The sequence below is a fragment of the Phlebotomus papatasi genome, chromosome 1 (assembly GCF_024763615.1).
Source record: "Phlebotomus papatasi isolate M1 chromosome 1, Ppap_2.1, whole genome shotgun sequence".
Lineage (NCBI taxonomy): Eukaryota > Metazoa > Arthropoda > Insecta > Diptera > Psychodidae > Phlebotomus > Phlebotomus papatasi.
The window spans coordinates 97,414,655-97,439,510 of NC_077222.1; the positions used below are offsets into that span (position 1 = coordinate 97,414,655).

At 32.8% G+C, this 24,856-nt stretch overlaps 1 protein-coding gene across 1 annotated transcript in view; it reads left to right on the forward strand.

The window, feature by feature from the left end:
* LOC129809938 (proteoglycan Cow) overlaps window positions 1–24,856 on the forward strand; it is a 104,920-nt gene that overhangs the window by 69,690 nt on the left and 10,374 nt on the right. Inside the window, exons 5-10 of the mRNA XM_055860100.1 lie at window positions 2,978–3,126; window positions 12,917–13,167; window positions 17,133–17,232; window positions 17,318–17,446; window positions 22,840–23,097; window positions 23,168–23,305. Of these exons, the coding sequence (XP_055716075.1) occupies window positions 2,978–3,126; window positions 12,917–13,167; window positions 17,133–17,232; window positions 17,318–17,446; window positions 22,840–23,097; window positions 23,168–23,305 (1,025 nt within the window). The remainder of the gene's footprint in view (window positions 1–2,977; window positions 3,127–12,916; window positions 13,168–17,132; window positions 17,233–17,317; window positions 17,447–22,839; window positions 23,098–23,167; window positions 23,306–24,856) is intronic.

The following is a 24,856-nucleotide window of genomic DNA, read 5'->3' on the forward strand; positions in this document are numbered from 1 at the left end:
TAGTAAAGAGTGTTTTTTTACTTATGTCTTGAAGTTTTCTCGAGCTATATAGTAACCACAACCAATATAATATAGTTATTACAGCCAATAAGATGGGTATGAACCACATTTATTTAGTTATTGGAACTAATATGTTATAGTACCCGTTACTAATCTGATTTAGTTATAATAACTAAATGAAAAAGATACTGTAACTAATGTTGGTCAACTATTTCATTTAGTTACCCTAGCTAAATATATGGATGGATCTATGCTTGCTATATTTTATAGTTTTCATAACTGTTTATGAGGTAGTTGCGACTAAATTTTTCTAAAGGGAGAACGGGGATGTTCTAAAGATACATATGGGCAAAAGCCGTCTCCTATGGCTTTCAAGCTTCATGGTCAGATTCATTAAAAAAAAAAATGAGAAAAATATGGAGTTTTTGAAGTCAGCGTGTACGAAACCTGAAAACCTTCCCCTACTTCTTCCCAAAAGACACTTTGTGCTTTAAAAATTAACCAAATAATTGTATTAAATATGCATTGAACCAAATAAGAAAGCTCTCCGCTTGAATAAAAAATCGAAACCAAAATATGTTGAACTATCTATAGAACATACCACCCACCCTCTTATGAGCAAATCTATTGCTTAAATAGAATAACTGACGTCATTTATCTCCTGCAGTCTTCTCAATTTTCCAGTTGTTTTTAATCCAAAATAATGACTTCGTGTAATACAATATTTATGAAGATTTACACCCATTGGTGCACCACTATAAATCCATTTTAGCTATTAATTTTAAAATTTTCCATATCAAGTCAGTTATCCACTTTTCCTATTTTGCCAACAGTTAATCGACAATAAATAGTATATTGCGAAATTTTCATAATAAATCTTACAAAGTAGACGTAGCACTGCAAAACCATTCGAAAATAATAAATTTGCAGGAATATTTGTTCACACAGCAGGGAAGTGGATATTGATATCAGACAAGGTACTTAAACTACATGCACTGCAGTGTTTTTATTCTTTCAGTATTTGTACAAAGTATTTGCACAAATGAGTGACATAACATTTAATGTTATCATGCGATTTCTTTTAAATTACTTGGAATTCTGCGGTAAGAGGTCAGAGAAGCTTATGGCAGAAGAGATTATTTTCAGACAACCTCGAACTATTTTCAATTTGGATATTGATTCTACGTTAAATTTAACAGCAAGGAATTAAGTCGGGAAAGCAGGAAAACTTATCGCGAGCATGAATATCACATAGCATGATATTGTAACATTGTCGAGAGTTACAGTTACATCTAAATACTCTAAATACGTATTCGAGTTTACCCATTTATAATTTAGAGTCACCCAGACTTAAACGAAGAAGGAAACCAAGAAGTTCTTAGGGTAATAGAGGCTATTACAGGTTCTATGAAAAGTATCCCCGGGTTCCATGAAAACCATATAGATTCCAAGTAGGTACCTTAAAAATGTACAGGGATTCCCCAGGTGTCCTGAAAAATTAATGGATTACCTGGGTTCCCTGTAGAGCTCTCCCCGTGGACTCTCTGAAAAAAAAATGTATAGATTCCCTAGATACCATGAAAGATACCTGAGCCCCCTGTGGGCTCATGAGCTCCCTCAAAAAAATGTGCGGATTCCCCGGGTTCCCCAGGTATCCTGAAAAATTATTGGGTTACCTGGGTTACCTGGTTCGCTTGTGGCTCGCATCGTGAGCTCTCTGAAAAAAATATATAGATTCCTCCGGGTTCTCCGGGTTTCCTGAAAAAAAATTATGGATTCCATGTGAGTCCCCTCAAAAATGTACGGATTCCCCTAGTTCAACAGGTATCCCGAAAAATTAGTGCGTTACCTGGGTTCCCTATGGGTTCCTCGTGAGCTCTCCGAAAAAAATTATGAGTTCCCCGGGTTCCCTGTGAAATATATGGATTCCACGTGAATCCTCACAAAAGTGTACACTGTACAGGTTTCCCCGGTTCCCCAGGTATCCTGTAAAATTAGTGAGTTACTTGGGTTCCCGGTGGGCTCCTCATGCGCTCTCTGAAAAAATAAAAAATGTACAGGTTCCCTCGGTTCCCAAGGTATCCTGAAAAATTAGTGAGTTACCTGGCCCGCCTGTGGAATCCTTATGAACTCTCTGAAAAAATGTATGGATTCCACGTGAGATCTCTTAAAAATATGTGAATTCTCCAGGTTCCCTGAGAAATTAATGAGTTACCTAGGTCCCCTATTTTTTCCCCGTGAGCTCTCTCAAAAAAATGTATGAATTCCTTTTGAGTACTTTGAAAAAATACATAGTTCAAGATATATAGTCTCTCCATGGATTCCGTGGGATCCTAATGGGTGCCTTGTCGAGATTGACTCGAGTTTCCCGAAATAAATTACTTATTGTTTTCATCCGATTTGATCTATGGTACTTGGATACCAACTACCAAAAACATTTCCTGTATTTTTGAAACGATAGGTAGGTACTCTTCTCAAACATTTCTCGATTAATAAGTATAAAGTATTCAGAGATCGTGTGGTTCGTATGGGCCCTTCCTTGAATACAAAAATACTAATTAAATGTAAATACATCCATATACCTACCTCAACGAATATTATTGGATTACCTTGTTTTTGTTGTTTTCTCCAGCATTGTTCAAAATTTACATCGGTATTTTCAATTGCAGCAAATTGATTGTAGAGGTATTCTTTTTCACCTTTCCTAATTTAATTTAACTACTCAGCTGCTAAATTTCCAAGTTCTATATGAAATGCCATGATACCCCGAGTGTGCAGACTACTGATGGAAATACAATTTTCTCTTGATTTTGAATTTTGTTTTCAATTTGTGCAATATTGAACAAATACTCGTGTGAGGTCAAATTTGCATACACGTGGCTTCATGGCAATAGAGATTCTGTGTTGCACATCCGTTTTGCTTAACAATAAATATTGATATCGATTTAATAATACAGAAAACATCGTGTTCTTTCAGGAATTGCAAGCCGTGTCCTGTGACGAAGCCCATTTTTATATGTGGTTCTGACAATCGAACGTACTCATCCCTATGTCGTCTAGACTATCACAACTGCATCCATGCTACAGCCATCAAAGTTGCGTGCAAGGGCTTCTGTCCGTGCCGTGGTAAGTTTGCTCAAATATGGTGCAGAGTGAATGAAGGGATGGACGATGGTGAATTGGTCTGGTGCATGAGAGAATTGTCATGTTAACAAACTTGTCTGGTTGCCCAGTGGATAAATTCATGCTATATACTGAAGTCCGCCTGGCTGCTGCCATGCTAGACTCTTGCGGTTGATCATGCTTGAATGATTTTAATGCACTTCAGTCCCCAACCCCAACCACCCCCGCTTCCCGTGGCACTTCCCGGAAATTGAGGACGAGTGACATACTCAGCACACTTCAGATGGTTTCTCGTGCTTTATTGCCATCGGAGGATTTTGCAATTATTCGGCAGAATGGGCTAGATCGATATCAATATAAATGCTCAAACTGTATTGTAATAGGTATAAACTCAAATCTCAAACATAGAGTTTGCAATTCTCCCGAGTACATCTCAATAGAATATAGAAAAGGTTCATAGCAGAAATGCTTACACATCTTTTATCCTCTTTCCCTGGATGAGAGAAAAAAGCTCCATTCAACCTTGCCTATGTATCTCTGTATGGCTGAAAAGTGTGGAAACGCGTTATTTTTCCCAATCCTCTAAAAGAAAAATGTCGATTGATATCGAAGTTAAAATACATATCTCTATATATATGGGCTATTCTCTTCCACCCATCGATATTTCCTCAATAGAAAATTGCACGTAAAAGCTTTTGTGAAATCCGTGATAATGTTGAGCATATGCGAAATTCCACATTATTTTAACTCATATTCCAGCTGAATATTGCGACTGAAATCTTCCTTAGCTGTTGAATATTTGCTATTGAAAAGCACAGATTGAATTTCATGAAGCTAAAAGCACTAGAGAATTCTTGTGAAATTGGAATTCAGACGTGACAAGGTTTATGTTTACAAACTTTATGATTTCCCACTAAAGATTGCAGAGAAATTGTATGATACAATAATTTAAATTTTGTCCATATTATAAATTTGTTATTATTTTCATTATCACATACATTATATGAAAATAAAATGAAATGGAAAGCCATTACTACATCCGAATACATAAAATCAATAAAATTAATTATTATCAGGAATGCCCAATAAAAATAAATGATCATTGAAACTTTCTGTTATCCTGATATAATGTTATTAAAAATACTCAAATTGTGAGAACAAATATCCCATTTCTGGTCAATTCAGGAAACTGCAGTAAAAGCTCGAAATTGATAGCAATAAAACTTTTTTGCAAAAAAAAATTGTATATGGCAGAAAACTCTTCAACTTTATTTTCTACTCTTAATTGTTATGTCATTTAAAATTGTCATTCCGCAAAATACTGGATCAAATTAAAGCACTTATAGAGCAATGAGAAGTTTTGACCATAATATAAATATCGCGACAAATAAAGTACGACCCCTAAAGTGTAAACCTGTAATAAAAATTGAAACACCATGAAAAAATTCAGGTATAATGTAAAGCTTTTAAACTACTTAAGTTACTCTTTAACCCTTTAAGGACGAGAAAGTCAAAAATGGGGGTCGGAAAAAATAGGGGAATGTAGGTATGGTTCGCACAGAGTGAACCTTCAAACAATGTGAATTTTCTCTTTGTTTGCAAAGAGCTGATCTACCATTTCTCATCTCGTTTCATGAGCTTAATAAAGAGAAAATTTGCGTTGTTTGAAGGTTCACTCTGTGCGAACCATGCCAATATTCCCCTAATTTTTTCTGACTTTTTAGTGCAAGATACAACTTTAGACAGCCGTAGGAAAAATTTTATTTTTGGGTCACCGGTGACCCAATCGTCCTTAAAGGGTTAATGAATGGGTAAACAATACCTAATAATTTAGAAAACTAAAGGAATATAAGAATCACATGCATTGAGGCTATTGGGGTCGCACTGTAGATCCGAATATGCGGTCCGCTGAATACAAACGTAGAGGAGACTGGGGCACATGTAACCATTTTCAATAGATGCGAATTTGAGGTAATTTTCCAAGCACTCAGTTATTTTTTGGAAAATCTTACTTAGCTCATGTTTTATCCTTGGGTATAGGCAATTCATCGAGGGTAATGCGGATGCTAGAAAAAAATTGAGTTTTCCATAAAAATAAAATTTGTGTCACTGTGCATTTTTCTCTTTTCACTAAATACCTGGGGTAGAAGTAAACATTTTCTGGGGAGGATGTAAACACCCTTTTTCCACCCTTCAAATTAACTTTGCACCACTTTCAATTATTTTAATTACTTAAGAGATATATAAAAACTGTTTATTTTACAAAAAATCACTACACTTTTTACAATGATTAATTAAAATAGGAAAAAAACTAAAAGCATGCAAATCAAAGACATTTTTCAATGGATTTTCCCCATAATTTGACATCATGTGACTTCTTATTGAACACAACGAAAAATTTCCCACCAAGAAGAAGACAAAATATTTTGCCATTCATTCTACACTCGCGACATCTACAATTACGGGGAAATTGCCTGTTTACATCTACCCCAAATGCTGTTTTCTGACCAATTATTAATTCTTTTAAAATAATGAGAATCTCAATTTCTCTAGTAAATGCATTAATATAATCCTAAAAGATGTAGGAAAGAACTGGTATTGCTACATTTCGATTATTTTACACAGTTTTTAATTTCCAGGTGGAAATACAAATGACCAAAATAATCGAAATAAAAACATTTTTGGGAAAATTGACTTTTTTTATTGACCAATTTTATTGACCAAATCTGTGGACATATATCCCCATGATATCTATGAATGCTTATGGGTTTTATCCTCTGGAGTCTTAAAATTAATAAAAAAAAATCAGTGTTTACAACTACCCCTGTTTACTACTAACCCAGTTCCCCCTACTTTTGGGATTGTATAAGGGAAAGGCACCAACAATCGACAGTGTTTCTCAGACCGTTAGGATATGCCTACATATTCTTGTTCCAAAATAAAATTAACTACTCCATGTTTACTGCTGCCCCAGTTTCCCCTAGAGTTTAAAAAAGACCTATTGGTACTTCAAAAACTCATGTCATGACCTATTTGCACTCTTTCCGTACCATCTGGGATATGAAATTTAAGTACCTATATTCTTAGGAAATGTAAATTAATAAAAAAACGTCATATTACTTGCATTCTATTAGATACATTAAATAAGTTTCAATACTTTAACAATGCCAACAAGTGTTCCCTGCCGAAGAGGTATTCATTCAACACTGTAAAGTTATTTTTTATTTATAAGTTTGTATTGTTTAACTAAGCAGACAAACTACTTGTTGCCCGATTGTGTTTAACTTTTTAATTCTACTTGTTGTTGAGACTTTGTGAATACTCTCCTCAAGAATATTCTAATCAGAATATAGTGTACCGTAAAAGGTAATAAATTTTTACTTATTCGAAGTTACTCTTAGTTTTTGGACCAATTGTAGGGACAACAGAATCTTTAGAGATTCCTCCTATATTTCAACACTAAAAGTGGATTTTTTCTGCAATTTGGGAAAAATTAATAAACATCAATTCCATGAGAAAAATTCTCCATATAGAATTTTCGATGAAATTCTGCAATGAGGGTTTTATTGAAATACGATTTTCACCTTATTTTATTCAAATTAAATAATTAGATATTGCTAAGCTCAAAGCCCTCAAGGATTCAAAATGTAAAATGAAATGTCTCTTTGCATTGAAACCTTCTATATGAATCTAATTTTTAGATTATGCAATTCTCATCAGGATATGAATTGATGAGTTTATAGAGTTTATGTACACTGATACAATTCCCTGCGGAAGTTTTTCTTTGCTGTATTCCTCTTCGGTGTTAGGAAAAATGAAGTGGTGATGTAAAAATACTTTGCTGAATACTGAAATTCCATGAACTTGAAAAAAAATTATTTTAAAATAGTTTTTTTTTATTCTTGTAAGCATCAGGGGCCTCTCATGTCTTTATACAAGTCTTTATAAATAAATCTGCTTATTTAGTTCATTGATTTTATGAATATTGCATTCAAATCAAACTCTTACATTACAAATTAACCGTCAATTACAGCGAGCGACATCCGAATGACCCAAAAGTTACCTGAGTAGGATTGGGGTTGGGGAATCATTTAATACCGTGTTCCATTTAATGCCACCCTTTATAAATTTAGAGTTTTATCACTATTTCTGCACATTAGAATTGCAAATGAAAGTATTTAATCAGTACTTTATAGGAGAAGGTGGAGCTACATTGAGCTGTGAGGCTATATTGCTATACGATTTTTTCACATATTTCTAAAGAAAACTGGGCTTTAACGTAATGTAATTTAGCTCTACAAAACAATTGTGGAACTAAGCAAAAATAATTGTAAGGCCCTAGTTTCGTTTCGAAATATGCAAAAAATCGTACCGTAAATCAGGATGACTTTGGACTCCGGGAGTAATTTTGCACTCTTGCATTTCGTAAGTTTTTATTTAATTAAGGAACTTAAGGATGATCTTAAGTGCTCTTATGGTTACTGAACCATCGTTAACTCTTAGAATTAAAGCAAAGATTGCGAAAAGTAGGATGTAAAGTCACCCCTCGGAGTGCTTTTCTAAAGCTTTTCTTTAATTCAGCTACTTAAGGATGATCTATACACCATCCTTAAGTGCTCTTATGGTTACTGAACCTTATGGTTAACACCTAGAATTAAAGCAAAGCTTGCAAAAGGCAGGATGTAGTCACACCCCGGAGTGCCTTTTGAAAGCTTTTCTTTAATTCAGCTACTTAAGGATGATCTATACACTATCTTTAAGTCCCCTTATGGTTACTGAACCATCGTTGATGCCTAGAATTAAAGCAAAGCTTGCGATAAACAGGATGTAAAGTCACCCCACGGAGTGCTTTTCGTAAGCTTTTCTTTAATTCAGCCACTTGAGGATGATATATACACCATCCTTAAGTGCTCTTATGGTTATTGAACTTAACTCTTACAATGAAAGCAGAATTAAAGCAAAGCTTGCAAAAAGCAAGGGTGCAAAGTCACCTGCATCTACGGTATAACAATCTAGCCCCATTAAGCAAATTATCCTTCAGCTCCCTAATGCACTTTTGAAATATAGAAATTATAAAAAGAGAGCAGTAATTTATTAGGGAGTGACCGGGGGTGGCAGTAAATGGAGCACGACATTAAATGGTTCCACTGCACTAAAAACAGGAGAAATTAATTTCTCTACCCAGGATTGAACTAGAGACTTTTCACTTATCAGTATTTCAGCAAACTTTTAAACGACTTGTACACAATCAATTAAACTTAAGTTCGTACAAAACACTCACATTTAATTATTATGTTAATTTCCCTGATTTATTTAAAATGATCGAAAATTCAAAAGCTTTCCTAAATTGGAATATAACCGATTTTAGAACGCTTCATGAATTATTTTTCAACCATTCAAAAATTAAAATTGCATTATACAGAGGGTCCCGGGATTATGTTGGGATTATGCATAAAGGATTATGCAAACACATCTATGCATCTTTGCCTATCACTATGAGCTCATTTGTGAAATAATTTTTGACATAGCCCTAAATGTATGCGTTTTTTTCTGAAGCGGAAAATTTGAAATGCTCTATAAATGCTCAATAAATATTTTTCAGCTGAATTGAAATCGTTTTGAATTTAGTGCTCGCTGAGTATTATATACTTCTATCTTTACTTTTTCTAACTCAAATCTCATTTGAATTTGTCTAGTCTAAGACAGCGTAATTTCTCGATTTATGGCTCTGGTACACTTTTTAGATCACGAAAATTTCATGAAGTCGAAATTCAAATCCCTTTCTCTCTCACACGCTTTGCATATGTCTCTCTCATTCTTTGGTATTCTTCTTCTTCTTTTAAACATCACAACAACTTAAATTTAGCTAAAATTAATTCGGAGTGCGAACAATATTATAATCCAAAATCGAAAGGTTATTAAGTACATATTGTTTTCTCTTTGCATTCGAGCAATATAATGAACCATAACACACTTTTCTCTTTTGAAACTTTCCTGTTGAAAGTTCTCCTATTTTTCCATCTAACGAGTTTTTTCCGCATGATTTACTCACCACAAAGAATTACTTTTTCTACGCTTCATTTATTATGGAAATGCATTCACCATCGAACTTTTTTTTTGCACCCCCATACTTAATTTATGCAAAAATTGTCACTCTCCGTGATATTTTTATCTACCATCGCAAAAGACAGATTTTCATACTGTCACAATATTTTTTTTTGCTTTTTCCGCGTTAGTAAAAGTTGGTTTAATTTATTGAATGTCATTTCGACACTCAACTTTTTTTACCACATTTTATCCAAGTGGTGACCTTTTTGCATATTATTCACTGATAGTGTCAGAAATCTAATAAATTTTGCCTTTTCCTACTTAATATATGTTTTCCGTACGATAATTCTCTGGTTCATATAATTAATTTATGATTTTATGCACCACGTTAATGGCTGAAATATTGGCAAAATGGGAAATTGATATAGAAGCTTGAAAATTTAGAATATGTATTATCTAGTTTTAGTGGTGAGGCTTGGATTGTGCAAAATAGAATTTGTGAAATCCAAAGTAGAATGTGTATAGGAATGGAATGTGTGAAATTTTTGAGTACAAAAAAGTCGAATAGCACATACATTAAAGGTTTCTAAACAATATATTGTGAGAAATTCAAGTCAAAACTGAGCATTTTGAAGTAAATTTGTGATAACTCGCTTAGAATACTTTTACATTTTACACAAAATGTTAATTTTGAACGTAAATATCTCACAAGGGATCTTAAGGCGAAAGTGTAAACTGGTCAAATCCGTATCGTAATCGCAATAAACAAGGTTACAAGGATAATTGTTTTACTATTTTACCACGATTATAATTATAAAGTTACACAAATAACGCACTTTTAAAAACGTGTAATCTAAAAATGTGTAAAGATGTTATTCTCATGAAATATGATCATGTTCTTTTTAGAACTACTGTTCTCAAGTGCTTCTATATTATCGACTTTTCCTTAAGTTGGTTGCTGTCACGACTGTTTGACAGTTTTAGACGAGTGGCGAGTAATGGGGAAAATAGTCGAGATAGGAACCAACACAAAGAAAAGTCGATAATTCAGAAGCACTTGAGAACAGTAAAGTGCGAAAAAAAATATTAATTTTTCATTGGAATAGCACCATGACACAAGCGTGAGTGGTGAATATTCACGACTCCTTGCGAAACTAGAAGACTTTTAGGAGCCCGGTAAGTATTTCAGAAACCCGGGGATTTCTAAAAGTTGTCAGGAATTCAGGAAATTTTTGGGGACTATTCTCAGGGACTCTTGATAACCTGGAAAATTTTCCAAAATTCACGAAATGTTTAGGATTTCGACGAAAACCCTGTAACATACATGTACTAAATTAATTACACTAGGATGGAGTAACCACTTATCGCCACTTTTAGAAAAAAACTGAAATTAATTTAATTATAATTATTAAACCCTTATTATACTTAAATTTGACACAAAGTTTCTTAGATATATTGTCTATAGATATATCAGACTAATAGTCTCTCAATTTAACGGTGGATTTACATAAAAATATATATTTTTATTAAAAATTCAGAAATAACCACTTCTCGCCACCTACTTGAAAAGGCCCAAACTCAATTATTTTGGACAATATTATTAAAAAATATATTCAGCGTTGGTTTTTCTTCCTGATATCCTTTTTATTACTCGTATTATATGATTTTTCTGTGATTTCACTATATATGGCGAGAAGTGGATCACTGGCGAGAAGTGGTGATACCACCCTAGGTAATTGTTTAGGATAATAATTTTATTAAATATCTGTATGAAAACTGGACAAATGATGGAACATTTGAGATAAACTACACTAATTCGGATGTGTTAAAACAGATCTTTAGTACACTGATGTGCTAAACTAATTTGTTTAGGCAATAGGGATATTATTTTCAAATATTTAAATGAAAAATAGTTAAAAGACATAAAATTTTTCAGAAATTACATTAAAATCTATGTTTAAAAGAAAAATTAAAAGTTTAGTACATGCATGTTCTACAATAATGAGTTTAGTTACTTGAATAGTTACTTTTAAATATCAAAATGAAAACTAATCAAATTATAGCAACTTAGCGATAAATTACATTAAAATTGATAATTAAAAGAGAAATTAATCATTTAGTACAAGCATGTGCTAAACTGATTTGTTTAGTTAATCAAATATTTATCTTCAAATATTTGAATAAGAGCTTGGTAAATTATGCGATAAATTACATTAAAATTGATGATTCAAAGGAAAACTAAATACTTAGTATATGCATGTACTAATACTAATGCATGACTAATTTGCTCCATTAAACACGAATATCCATTTTCGAGGACCGTTCCTCGAACATAAGTCAGCATATTACCAGTCTTTTTCCGTGCCTTGCCTGAAAGTCAAATGCTAAAAGATTCGAATTCTCAATTTTCAGTAACCCTGAAAAGCCTACACGGCAAACCTGAGTAAAATTAGTCAGGGCTAGATTTGGAAAGTGAGATTTTATTGTTTTCCATCAGAAGGAATATATTGAGCAAACTATTATTTATTTCCTTTAGGTCCCCAGGAATTTTTCTGGCGTTAAAGGTGTTCGGATTGCATCCAGTGAGCTTCACTGCACTTGATTCCACGGACATGGGACTAACAACCTCATCCCGTACAAGAAAAAATAATAATGCATGTCTAGAAATCCCCTTGCGGGAAGGCCTTGTTCCTTCATGGAATGTTGTGCCAGCATTATTATTATTTATTCAGTGTTAACTCCCTCCCTATTCATTGAAATATGTATCAATCTGATTCAAGTATGTTTTTTCACAAATTATTAGCAACAACAAAATTCCATTTGTTGGCTAATCTGCCCCGATCTACCCTACTATTTATATACATTATTTCTCTATTTGGAATAGTTTTCAGTTATATCATATGAACATCAGTTTAAGTTGTTATTGTACTGTTAAAAGACCCAAAAACAATGACAAAGGTAACGTTGCAAAGTGGCAGAACAGACACGTTTAATTGCCCCATAAATTTTAAATGCTCTTCTTAAAATAAATCCTTGTGCTAAGTTTAGTTTCATAGTTTTTTAAGTTAGATTTTTTTTTTATATGAATAAATTATGATTCACAATTTGTTTCAAAAAGCTCTTCATATGCACTAAATGCAGCTTATTTGAAAGAAAAGAATTTCTGCTACTGTATTGTAGACTGGTTCTCTTGAATTTTCTACATTAAGCGTAAAATATCCTTTAGAATGGAAATTCCCCTAGTCGTTACTCTTTGTAATGTTTGGCATTACATCAGGAAGTTTGCGTGCACATCTGCTCAAGTGGAAAATGTATATAAGCTCTTGAAGTGAGTTGATGAACATTTTTCCTGTAAGATTTCATCTACAATTTATCATGGTTCCTGTATCCAATGTTGAGCATTACAGAAGCAACTCATTGTGTGAAATTTCTGTTTATTCGTGAAATATGTAAATGATTTTATGTTCTGGGGTAGAAAGGTGTGAAAGAGAAGATTCAGTGTCGGTGTGTACTTAAGGTGGATGGTATCCTGATAGAAAAATCGTTATGCATGAGAATTTGTATTGTGTGTTGAATTTGCCCTCCGACATTTTCCCAACCCATTTTGCAATCTGCACTTTCCCACATTTGCCAGCATTTTAATTATTGAGAGGAAATTGCATTCCCTTCTTGAGCTATAAAGTGTGTGGGAAATGGTGAAAATTCTATCTCAATATCTCTGTATACTTTACCTTTCTCGTGCCAGATACCAACGATATTAAGAAACAGCAGCGATTGATAGATCGTCAGAATGCACTCAATGCCAAGTATAAGTTGACTGTTGAAGGAAATGGTGGTGATGACATTGATGCTAAAAAGTACAAGGAGGATAAGAATCGTCACTTCAATCACATAAATTCTCAGTTTACCTTCACGCCAGAAGATATAAAATACGACAACAAACACTACAAATATCTTAAGTACAGTGCATCATCCTACAAGAATGGCAAGGAAAAGGTAAATCTTAATCTCTCAGTAAACAGATACTAAAGGCGAAGTCAATCCTTTGTAGGAATATCATGTAAACATAGATGATTTCATTTGCATTTAAAGGAAGATGGATGTATTGATTCCGGATTCACATAAATTTACCTATTTGCACAGATAGTTGCACAATCAGTTGAAATGATAAGAACATTGATATTTGATGTCTAACAACAAAAGAATATCAAATAGAATATTCTATCTATAGAAAATATTTTATAGTTTGAATTTTTGATATTCTTTATTTGTTTTAAATAATAACTTAAAATGGGAAATATTCTAAATATTTTTTTAAAGAACAAATAGCGAAAAACATTTCAGGCTTCGCACAAACTCTGGTTTTGAACACCACATATTTTTCCCATATTCCTTTAATGAACCTGGTTTATGGCAATATATTTTAATAGTTAGGATTAAGTCACACATTTCCTTAAAAAAAAATAAAGCAGATTCATTCAAGAAATTTGGAAAAATATGAAGTTTTTGAATCCAGAGTACGTATGAAGCTGAATACCTTCCCCTACCTATGACAAACTAAGTCGATTTAGGCTGTTATTCTGCCATCTTTATAATTCTGTAAGATTTTGCGGAATTTGGAATTCTTGTTAGAGTTAATCCAAGGTTGAGCAATTCTGCCGCCAAGAAATTTTATAGCAAAAATCGAACAAGATATAAAAAATTTGGAGACTTATCGTGCAGCATCATCTGCGGAATTATTTGACACTGTGTGTTTAGAGTGGTTTGTTATTTTTCACGAAAAAGCATTAAAATATCTTTAAAGGTAATTATATTCAATTCAACCTTGACAAAACTTTAACTTTACAAAATTTAAAAGGACTTCTAAATTTTTCTTGGATCGTACAAGAAAATGTATGGAACTGTCAAAGAATTTTTGGATAAATTGAAAAATTCTTGGATATAATATATGGTAATTTAAAAATTTTGTTGGAGACTTTATAACAAGGTCTAAAATATTTGGAGAGTACTAATATTTCAGAACTTTATATTTTTTTCTGTAAGAATACCAAATTTCTTGGATCTTGCTCAGTTACAAAATTATAAAGATGGCAGAATAGCAGCCTTAGTTTGAATATAATAATTATTCAAAAAAAATTCTCCAAATGATTTTGGAAAAAAAAAACTTGAAATTTCTGAAACTGCCCCATTCTCCCTTACTGATAGAAAGACAACGCAAGAATGATTGCAGAGTGTCCTTGAATAAAAATTTGGCCTAAAAAAAACAAAAATAAAAAAAACACAATTTTCTAAACCAAATATTAGGGAAAAGCATTAGGAACCTTTTTCTGTGCAACGTAAGTGTTAGCTATAACACATTGACCACCAAAACTAAAAAAAAATGAGCTGAGACACAGACTTGCCAGCCATATAGAAGGATGAGATTACCTTTGCTCTAATCAGTATTTATTTTTTAAAAGGATCGACAATTTTAAAGTATTATAAATTCCAATCCAAGTCTTGACCATCTTTAAAAATTACTGTATCGACATGACTTCTAAAATCGTTAGAATTTCGACAGGGAACTCTTTACTTTATGTTTATAAATGCTTTAACGATATTACAATACGAAACATTTTACTTTATACTACAAATCAACTTTATAGATTATCTAAAAATGTCTTTGAACAGTAAATGGAAATTGTGGTTAGCAAAAATTTAGTTTTGTCAGTAAAGAAAACTAAAAATCGGTTAGTAAAAATTCAAAAAGCAAACCGAATTTTAATTATAATAAATATTTAAAAATAATTGGATAATTTTTAAAAGATTTATTTTTAAAAATTGCCAAGTTATTTTATAACGTGAATTAAGAATGTTTTTCAACTGAAACATAGAGATCGTCCTTAAGCAGTGCAGTAGAATCTTCTAAATTTGAGCACCTCGCAGGTCATGGGCATTATAATTTTCGGTTGTTAAAAGATAAGACTTGGCTAGTAAAAAAAAAATTTCGATAGTGACAAATCGAAATTGATTGGTTAAATATAAAACCAAATTCTTGTTGATGAATTTGGCTTGATTCGTCTTGATAAATCTAGTAGAAAATATAATTTTGTCATTAAAAAATAGATTCTGATCATTAAGAAATAAGTGAAGAAATAAACTACTTGTTGAGCATAAAAAACAAAAAATTTGGTCAATAAGAAGTAAAATTTTATCAGTAATTCCAAGAAAAAAATACGAGAATTTTTAATTTTTTTTATAGATTTTAGATATAGGGTAAAGTGGTACAAGTTGGACAGTGGTACAAGTTGGACAATGGTATAATTTGGACAGGGCTTTTCGTCTTGATAAATTTACTACTTCATTTTTATTTGTATATTTTTAATGCTTTAGTTTTATAATTTGGTTTCTTGTGCTTAGAAACAAATTTTGTACTGTATTTATCAAGAAAAAAGCCATGTCCAACTTGTACCGGCGAATTGTCCAACTTATATCACTAATTCCAAATTATACACTTTACCCTAACCGTAGATTCATTACTGCTCCCTTTTTTCGCAATTTTTCAATTTTACTAAACAGTGGTGGAATGATAACTTTTCGGTACTATAGAATCGAGACATCTATGGTAGACTGAGTGAATAACCGATTTTTAAACATTATTGAACTATTTATTGTACCATTCTTAAAGGTTCATGTTGCTAAAGATTTGTAACATCTATTAAGAGTGTACTATGTATTATTTAAAATTTTTAGAATCGACAGTCGTAACTATCGCACTGAGATAAAAACGGGGGTGAAATAAACTTTAAATTTAAATTAACATTTCCGGAATGTTATTTTAACTTTTTCGGATTTCTCTCAATGAAAAGAAGTTAACATGTCACCCCAGGTAACTTAAAGCTATCTTTGAGTCTCTGTATCCAAGCAATAGTTTTTTTTTTTGATTCCTATCTTCCTGTGTTCGTCAGAGGCTGTTTCTATTTCTCAACTGAAAAACTTCAAACTTTTTTCAAAGTTTTCGACTATTGGTATGAGTCTTCCTCAATGGACTGGGAAATGTTTTATTTTATTTTCAGAATCCTTCAGAACGATTCTGAAAATAAAATAAAACATTTCCCAAATGGTCGAAAGCTTTGGAGAAAATTTGAGTTTTAAGGCATAATTTCATTTAAAAATAAGATAAAAAATAAATTTAAAAGCGACCCCATTTTAAAGATTTAAAGATGAATATATTATAATTCATTTTTTATAATATAGAAAATCTGATCGCAATTTGTTAAACTGTTTATATTAAATATTTTCATTTTTTGGTATTTTAAATAGGTCATTAACATGAGATTTTTCATTTTTGAAAAACGAATATAATCGTTTTTTTGCCAATTTTAATCGGAATAATTGCTTATAAAATTCAGATTTTCGCTCAGAATATGCACACATTCTTTTTCCCCTTCTATGATTGCAGTGCCACTATTAGAGCAAGAAGAAGGTAGCAGATGCAGATAATCCTTTTGATTTGTACCCATAGAACCAATTATGACTTTTCATTTTAAATTAAATCGTAACGAGTTTTAAAATGTGCTGCTGCTCTTATAAATAAATTGCAAATATTTCCAAGGATCTCATAAAGTGCATTAAGAAATGTGCATTTAAAACTTCAAAGAAATCCTTATTTAGGTTACTAAATAAATCTGCAAATGGCATTTCATTTCAGAATATTGTGGTTTCTCCCATATCTCCTGGGTTTCTTAAGAAAATTGAATATCGCTCATTGATTTTCTCGATGCAATTTCAATGGTTTCTTTAAATCCTATTTGGTATAATATGTTTAAATAAATTCTTCAAAATACCTCAAGCCATCACAATACCTCCAATGCAGAGATTTTCCGAAATAATCTCATAAATATTTCAATAAATTGTATAGAGTTGTGGGATTATATATCTTGGTAATGTGGTATTGAGATACTTTATGTTGCTATTTTCAGGATTCGTACAACAGAATGGACGAAAAGCACAAATATCGCACATACAACGAAGTCATTGATAAGCCCGGAAGTAAGTCATCGAAGAATCCCAACAGCATTCGTGAGTAAATTGATGCAGATTGCAATTAATTTTGCATGAAGTGTATAATGGGAAAATTTGCAAATGTGTAATTGCTTAATTTAAGGTTTTCCCTCAAAGTCCGGTGAGTGCAAGCCACAGCAATTGACGGCAATTGGAAATCGACTTCTCGACTGGTTCTCCGTGATTATGGCAGATAGCAAAAAGCGTCGTCAGCACTCACAGAAATCTAAGGGTAAGGATTAAACCAGGGGGTCAATTCTCTAACTTTGTAGGAACGTGAGGAGTATAAACAACATGATAAAATACCAAAGTTATCACTATTTATTATTCTCTGTGCCATTTTTGGTGAATTTCCACAAAAAGGGAATTTAGTAATTCCAGAGAAATTTTAAAGAAAGGCAGGAAAGAAGTTCGTCGTAGAAGATATTCCTGAACGGAAAAGAAAATCAAAATAATAAATTTTTCACCTGAGTTAAAATCGATTCTGGTGAGAACAAAAATTGGGTTGACTCCAGTGCAATCATTTGTAGAGGGAAGGATTCAAAAATGCTGGAAAGACAAAACCGGTCAAGGAAACCTCTATTAGGTGAGATTCTTAACAATCTCACCTACTATAATCCTAACAAAATTTCATGTCGTCCAATCGACCTCAAACTTGGCCAAAATGTGTTTCAGCACTTCCTGATCACGAATATATATGTGGCTATTTTACGTTCCCGGCCGGCCGCTCTTTGGAGCTTAGTAGCTCCTAAACTAAAAAAGATATTGACTTGCGGTTTTCGGCAAAGGTTATATATCGGGTGAAAATTGCAACTTGGTGTATTGACCCCCCACCCCCCACCCCTCCTTCCGCCATTTTGAAGACCCCCCTTTTTTTGTTTTCTCAATAGCTCCGCCCCTGTGGCATCGAGCGGGCTCAAATTTTAGTATGTTATAGCTGGGCCTTAGAGCTTTCCATCAGTACCAAACTTAAGGTCCCCCGACCCCTCTGACCCTAGCTATAAGGGTTCAAAAAAAAATTTCTTAAAATGGCCATAACTCCGGTTCTAATTGTCATAATTTAAAAAGTGAGGGCTTTTTGGAAAGCTCTCGTAAAATTCCACTTCCCCTTCTAACATCGCAACTTCATAAAACCACCGCTAGGGGCGCTATTATTAAAAAGAAAATTTTTAAATCTTATAAGTTAAATAACTCAAAAATTCCATTGTGCATCGGGCTGAAATTTTAGTATGTTGTAGCCGTTGATTATACCTATCAAACAAAAAAAACGTTAAGTCGATCCATAACCCCTGACCCGAGCTATAAGGGGTCAAAGTTCGAACATTGACCGGTCTCTATCTCCGGTTCTAATTAACATAGCGACCTAAATTTTACCTTTTTGGTTTCGTCTCGATGAGCACTTTCAGATGGAAGTTCAAAAAGTCACCACAGGTGGCGCTGTGATAGCGTCAAAATTCATCGAAATTCAAAGTCACTTTTCTCAAAAACGGCATTGTGCAAGTTAATGAAATTTTAGTATGTTGTAGTCCAGTCTAGGACGTTTCCAAAATGGTGCGTATGCGCGCTGTGGTTAAAACAGAACCGGAGATATGAGGGGTCAAAGTTTACAAAATTCAAAAAATCATATCTCCGGTTCTATGTGACCGATTTTGATGAATGAGGGCTTAAACGAAAGATCTCACCAAATACTACAACTTTCTAGAATATTTGAACTTCGTGGGACCAACACCAGGGGCGCCACAGTCGAAAAACCAATTTCAATATCACATAACCTCAATTATCTCGACTGTCGCTGAACCGATTTTGATGATTACTTCGACATAATTGTAGAGCACATTTGTCTCTACATTTCGTCCATACATCATTTTCCGCTCAGACTACGCTATCACTCCGATTTTGCCGTTTAAGTGTGAAAAAATTGATTTTTCCCATAATAACGCTTTGAAATCACTCAGATGCCAATTTGACTGCCTCTACTCCACAAAGACACTTAAAATATGGTTTTAAATGGAAAGTCCCACAAAATACAACAATTTTTTGATATAGTTGAAGTTCAACAAATCACTACTTGGGGCACTCTGGATGAAAAAACAAGTTAAGAAACAAAAAACCTCGCTTATCTTGGCTTCTGAGTAATCGATGAGATCATGTTCTATAGGAAAATTATAGAGAACATTCTAGTCTACATTTCACCCATATATCACTTTTCTGTCAGTTCATCCAAATCCTTGATATTTTGATTTAAATACAAAATTTGTATAATTTCACGAATTTGATTCAAGATAACTGAATGGCGTCCCCCAACTTCAGCTCTAAATCGAATTTGCATGCACTCCGAGTTAGCTCACGTTAAGAATCTCACCTACATAAGCCGGTTAGGATTATCTGTCCCTTTACCATTATAATTCATATAATAATTAATATACCCTTCACATAATTATAATTTAAATATTGAAAAAAATATCATTCAAAGCTCCGCTAAAATTACCAAAATTAAATTGCGAATAAAATTAAATTCAAATCTGTTAAATTAAAACCTAATTTTGATATACTCTTCAATTTAGAAGCATATTAAATGAAATAATGCTCATAATTCTATTCATGGAATTTCATGGTTTTACGAATGATTATAATTAATTGGAAAGCAATTTAAAATCAATTTTAATATTCAAAATAAAATTAGGTAGTATAAATAAGTCTATAGAAAATGGATCATTAATTAGAGCTTAAAGTTTGTAATAAGCCTGACAAGGGTCATATAATAAAATTATATAGCAACAACAGCATCAATTAAATTGATTTTTACCTAATTAAAATCAACGGATTGAACATTACGAACAGGACATTAGTAAGACTAATCAGTAGAAGTAAAATTTGGCCAGTAAATAATAAAACAGAAGTGAAAAGCTCTTGGAAAAGAGGTAATTGAGAAGGTGTATGAACTCGGTGTCGGCCAAAATCCCTATTGGGTCGAAATCCCAAAAGTCAAAATACAGAATGGGTTAAAATCCCGAACCCGAAGCCAAAATTAACAAAAACCAAAATTCCGAATGGGTCAAAATCCCAAAAGCCAAAATCCCGAAAGTTAAAATGCGAGAAACCAAAATTCCAAACGGTCAAAATCTTGAAAAACACGAAATTACACGGAGGATAATCTACAGAACAATTTCCAAAACACGGAAAGTTTCTCTATGCCTCCAACAAACGAGGATGCAATCGTGGGAGTAGCTATAACACTTTTAAGAATTCGGAAATTTGTCGTTCGGGATTTTGACTTTAAGGGTTTTAGTCTATTCGGGTTTTTGGCTTTCGGGCTTTTGGCTGTTCGAGATTTTGACTCATTTTTCTGTTCGGGATTTTGTCTCGTTGGGCATTTTGGCTTTCGAGGTTTTGACCAGGACCCGTATGAACTATCTAGATCCAGACATTTACGATTTGTTCTTCTTTTTGGTTTCCCTCTCCCCTAAAGTCCAAAATAGACACAGGGATCAGCCCAAAAATGAGGATAGCGATATACTCAGGGATCAACCCAAAATGTGGAGGATAAGGCTGATCTTCTAAATTCGTGAGGTCTAGTGAAATTACGAGGATTAGGCGACATCAGCACCAGTGTTGAAATTAAAAAGCTTCATTATAAAAAATCCGGTGATCACCAGTGAGAGTTTTCTTCACCTCAAGACTAAAACACCTTTTTAATCTTGCCCAGAGCTTTCGGTCCGGATATGGACCTTCTTCAATGGTCGACTAAGACCATGTTTTTGTGATCAAGAGATCACAACGCAACGTCAATCTTAAAATGCATTAAGATTGGAGTAATGTGAAGGTCAAAGTGCTCCTATCTGTACGAAAAATCCATTGATATTGCACTTAAGAAGTCTTTCAGCTATCAAAGTGTGCACATTTAATAGAAATTTACGTAAAAGCGCTAATCCTTGATCCTAAATCCTCAGTGTATAATAGTTTGGGCTGATCTTTTACCGCCAAATTTTTCAAGCTGAATATTCTCAAGGATCAGCCTGTGTCTATTTTCGGGATAACTCCCTAACACTACAGGTCTTTGGTCTTAAGATCTATTTTGACCAATCCGCAATCCCTCATTACATAAAATGATTTTTTATAAAACCAAAAACGTTAAACAAAATAAATAAGTAAAATAAATAGGGAACAACGACAAAAAACCTAACACATTCCTAGTCAGGGGCATGACATTTCCTATGTTTCCCATATGTTTCTAGCGTGCCGAAAAAACTTTTGAGTTTATTAGCTGTTTTCTGTCATTGTAGAATAAATTAGCAAAAAATATAAATAGAAAATGAAAGCCAATTTAATATAGAAAAGACAACGAAAACTTCAAATTGGCAACCTACGTAGTTTTGGAGATATATCGTGAAATATGTACGAAAATAGGGAAAGATTTACACTAAAACCGGACGCGTTTTTCAGAGCTAATGTCACCCACCTGTTCCTAGTCATACCTTAACGATTTGGATTGAAGGAATTTCCTGTCACAAAATATTTTGAATTATTTAGTGAAATATGTACTCCTTTATTATTTAAAATGGTTTTCCCTAAAAATAAATAAGCGAGAAAAATCAATCATATACTTCATTTTGAAAACTATACCTATTCTGAAATTATGAAACTATATTCCAAAATTTCTTTGAATATTTCCTTTATTAATTTTGAGTATTAACATTGAAATATAGAATAGAATTATTTGTTCTGGAATGTATCATTGCAATTATTATTGGATCTCGGTGAAAGATCGTTGTTAAAGTTTGCAACCAAAAGTTTATTTCACCTTTTACAAACCTTTGAAAACATTAAAATTAAATTTGTTTTTTTTATTTAATTAATATACAAAGTAAATTTTAATTGTTTTATAATTCTATAGTTTTTGCAGAAAGAAACATAACGTCAAGTCAATTGTAAATTCTTTTTTTTTAAGTATTGTGTACTATCGTTTCGTTCTATTAAAACTAAAGTTTATAAAGTAAAATATTTTGCATTTTCCACTGCCAAATTTTAACTTATATGACAAGTTCTTTCTTTATTGTGAACTTTTGCTAAAATTAAGTTCAACTGTTACCTCGTATCTAATTATCAGGATTGTAAACCATAATGGGATTCACCTAAAAAACAATTCAACTTTTGAAGAATGGAATTATGGAATGATGAACTATAGGGCTGTAACAATATGACAATGTCATATGACAAATTTAATTCTTTTATGTCCTAAATTCGGAAAAATTAATTAAAAATCTAACCCGTATCGATTGCTGAAAGCTTCACAGAACTGCTTACAAGGACTATTAAATGTTCACTGGGCTTTAGTATTTTCATACTTCAGGATTTATCATGATAATTTGTCATATAACATTGTCATACTCTTACAGTAATCCCCTACTGGATACATCCCCTACTGAAATTCCCTACTGGATTAAGATTAGTGGGTTCGTTCTTATAAACGAAGTATTGCAAAACAAATTATTTTGAAAGTTAGACATAAGTGGCAAAAAGATTTCTCAAAAAAAAAAAGAAAATGAAGAGAATATTTCGACTTCTAACTTGAACTTCAAAAAGCTCTTCAGGCTTTACTAAATTTTATATTTTCCAATAATACAGCACATTTCCCGCCAGCGTGTAAGAGCGAAGCCAAGTGGATGTTTGGCCACCTGGACCTGAATAATGACGGTCAATTGACTACTCAAGAGCTGTATGACCTGGAGCATGATCAGAATGAGCGCTGCATCAAACCCTTCATTGACACCTGCGATCTGGACCAGGATAGTGCCATCAATCCCAGGGAATGGTGTCGGTGCTTTGAGAAAACAGACCGACCCTGTGCAGCCGTCAGACGACGAATTGGTGGAGATCTCTTGGGTAAATTCCTCGCACATTCACCCCTTATCAGCATGGTCAAGTTTTCATTCCATTCTAAATTCCTCCGCAGGTGCTTATGCTCCTGATTGCGACATCCAAGGGTTCTACAAACCGACACAGTGCCACAATTCTGTGGGCGTGTGCTGGTGCGTGGATAAGCATGGTGTTGAGTTTGCTAACACTCGCACCCGAGGGAAGCCCAATTGTGGTAATTATGAAGCAACTTTTACAATTTACCATCCCTAATAAATTCCCTTTTTTGGGTTGTTTCCGACTTGACTTGGGGATTATGCAGAAAATTTATCACGGACGTGGTGCAAAGAGAAGAGCTTTTACTTATAATTTTCTTTAGACGAAACGTAATATATAATTCTGTTTTATTCAGTACCGGAGATAAGTTGTAAAACTGCTCATTTTCTTTTGAATTAATTTCGTCCTTGTAACTGAGAATTCTCCGTGGAAGGTTCTATAATTGTGGCTAAAAAATTACCTGAAATCTTGAGCTTGAAATCTCCAATTTGAAATTTTATTAGTTGATGCACTAAATTTGCTTCTGCACAAAAGTAGTACAATTCAAAATCGATAATCTATAATTTACCTGAAAATGACAAAATAGAAAACCATGGATGATAGTATTAATAATTCTAACATATTTGTTATCTGAACATATTTTATACTGAAAAAATTAACTTATTTGAATTCAATCCCATTTTGTAATTGACTTTTAGAACATATATTGCGATTGATTTTATCCAATTTTTGGGATAGATTTTTCGAAAATATTGTGATTGATTTTATCGCATTTTGCGATTGATTTTATGCCATTGTGAGATTGAAAAGGCTCCAATCACATTTTACGATTGAATCTATGGCATCATGAAATTGAAGCATCATGAGTTTTTATACCACTTTCGGATTGATATTATCCCATTATAGGATCGTAATGGAAATGTTTTTATCGTTTATTTTATTTGTGTTTTATTTATGTTTTTTATTTTTTTTTTTTTTATTTTTGGGTTTTTTTTATACCATTAGGATAGTTTTTACCCCAAAATGTGATTGAATCTACCCCAAAATGTAATTCATTTTAGTACATTCTATATCATTGTGGCATCAATTTTAGAGCCATGAGGAATTAATACCAAAATGTTCTAAAATGTTTGCCACAATATGCTATAAAATTGATGAAACCCAATACCCTAAATAAATACCAATATATCAATTTATAAAACCTACATATTATTATTAATCAAAATTGTCTGATTGGCTGCATTTTACATTTTTTAAAAATATTTATAGTAAGGTGGGGTAACTGGATCGTTTTCCGAAGAGTGCTACTTAAACGCTTGTTTTTGGACTGATGAAATTCTTTTTTACTTCTTCTAAATCCATAGAATTATTCACTGTTTCATTCAGAAACATAATATCAAAAAAAATATCAAAAAAATATTAAAGAAAATTTATAAAATAATGATAATACTGAAATAAGTCAGCATGCACTAACTGGGTCACCTTTTCGCTAATTCACTTTTAATTAAACCTTTGGATTTAAAATACTTTTATCACTTGGAAAAAAACAATAAATGTTTTCAATCAACCAGCTGTCATTAGCGAAAATATTACTGCTAGAAAATTTTTAGTGAAGTACCCAGCTGGTTCAAGATTAAAATGAGTCGATTACAGTCAAGTGTGCTTCCGGGCACTCACTTATTTAATGGATAAAAATATTATTTTTGCTTTTTCTCAAACTTGAATAGTT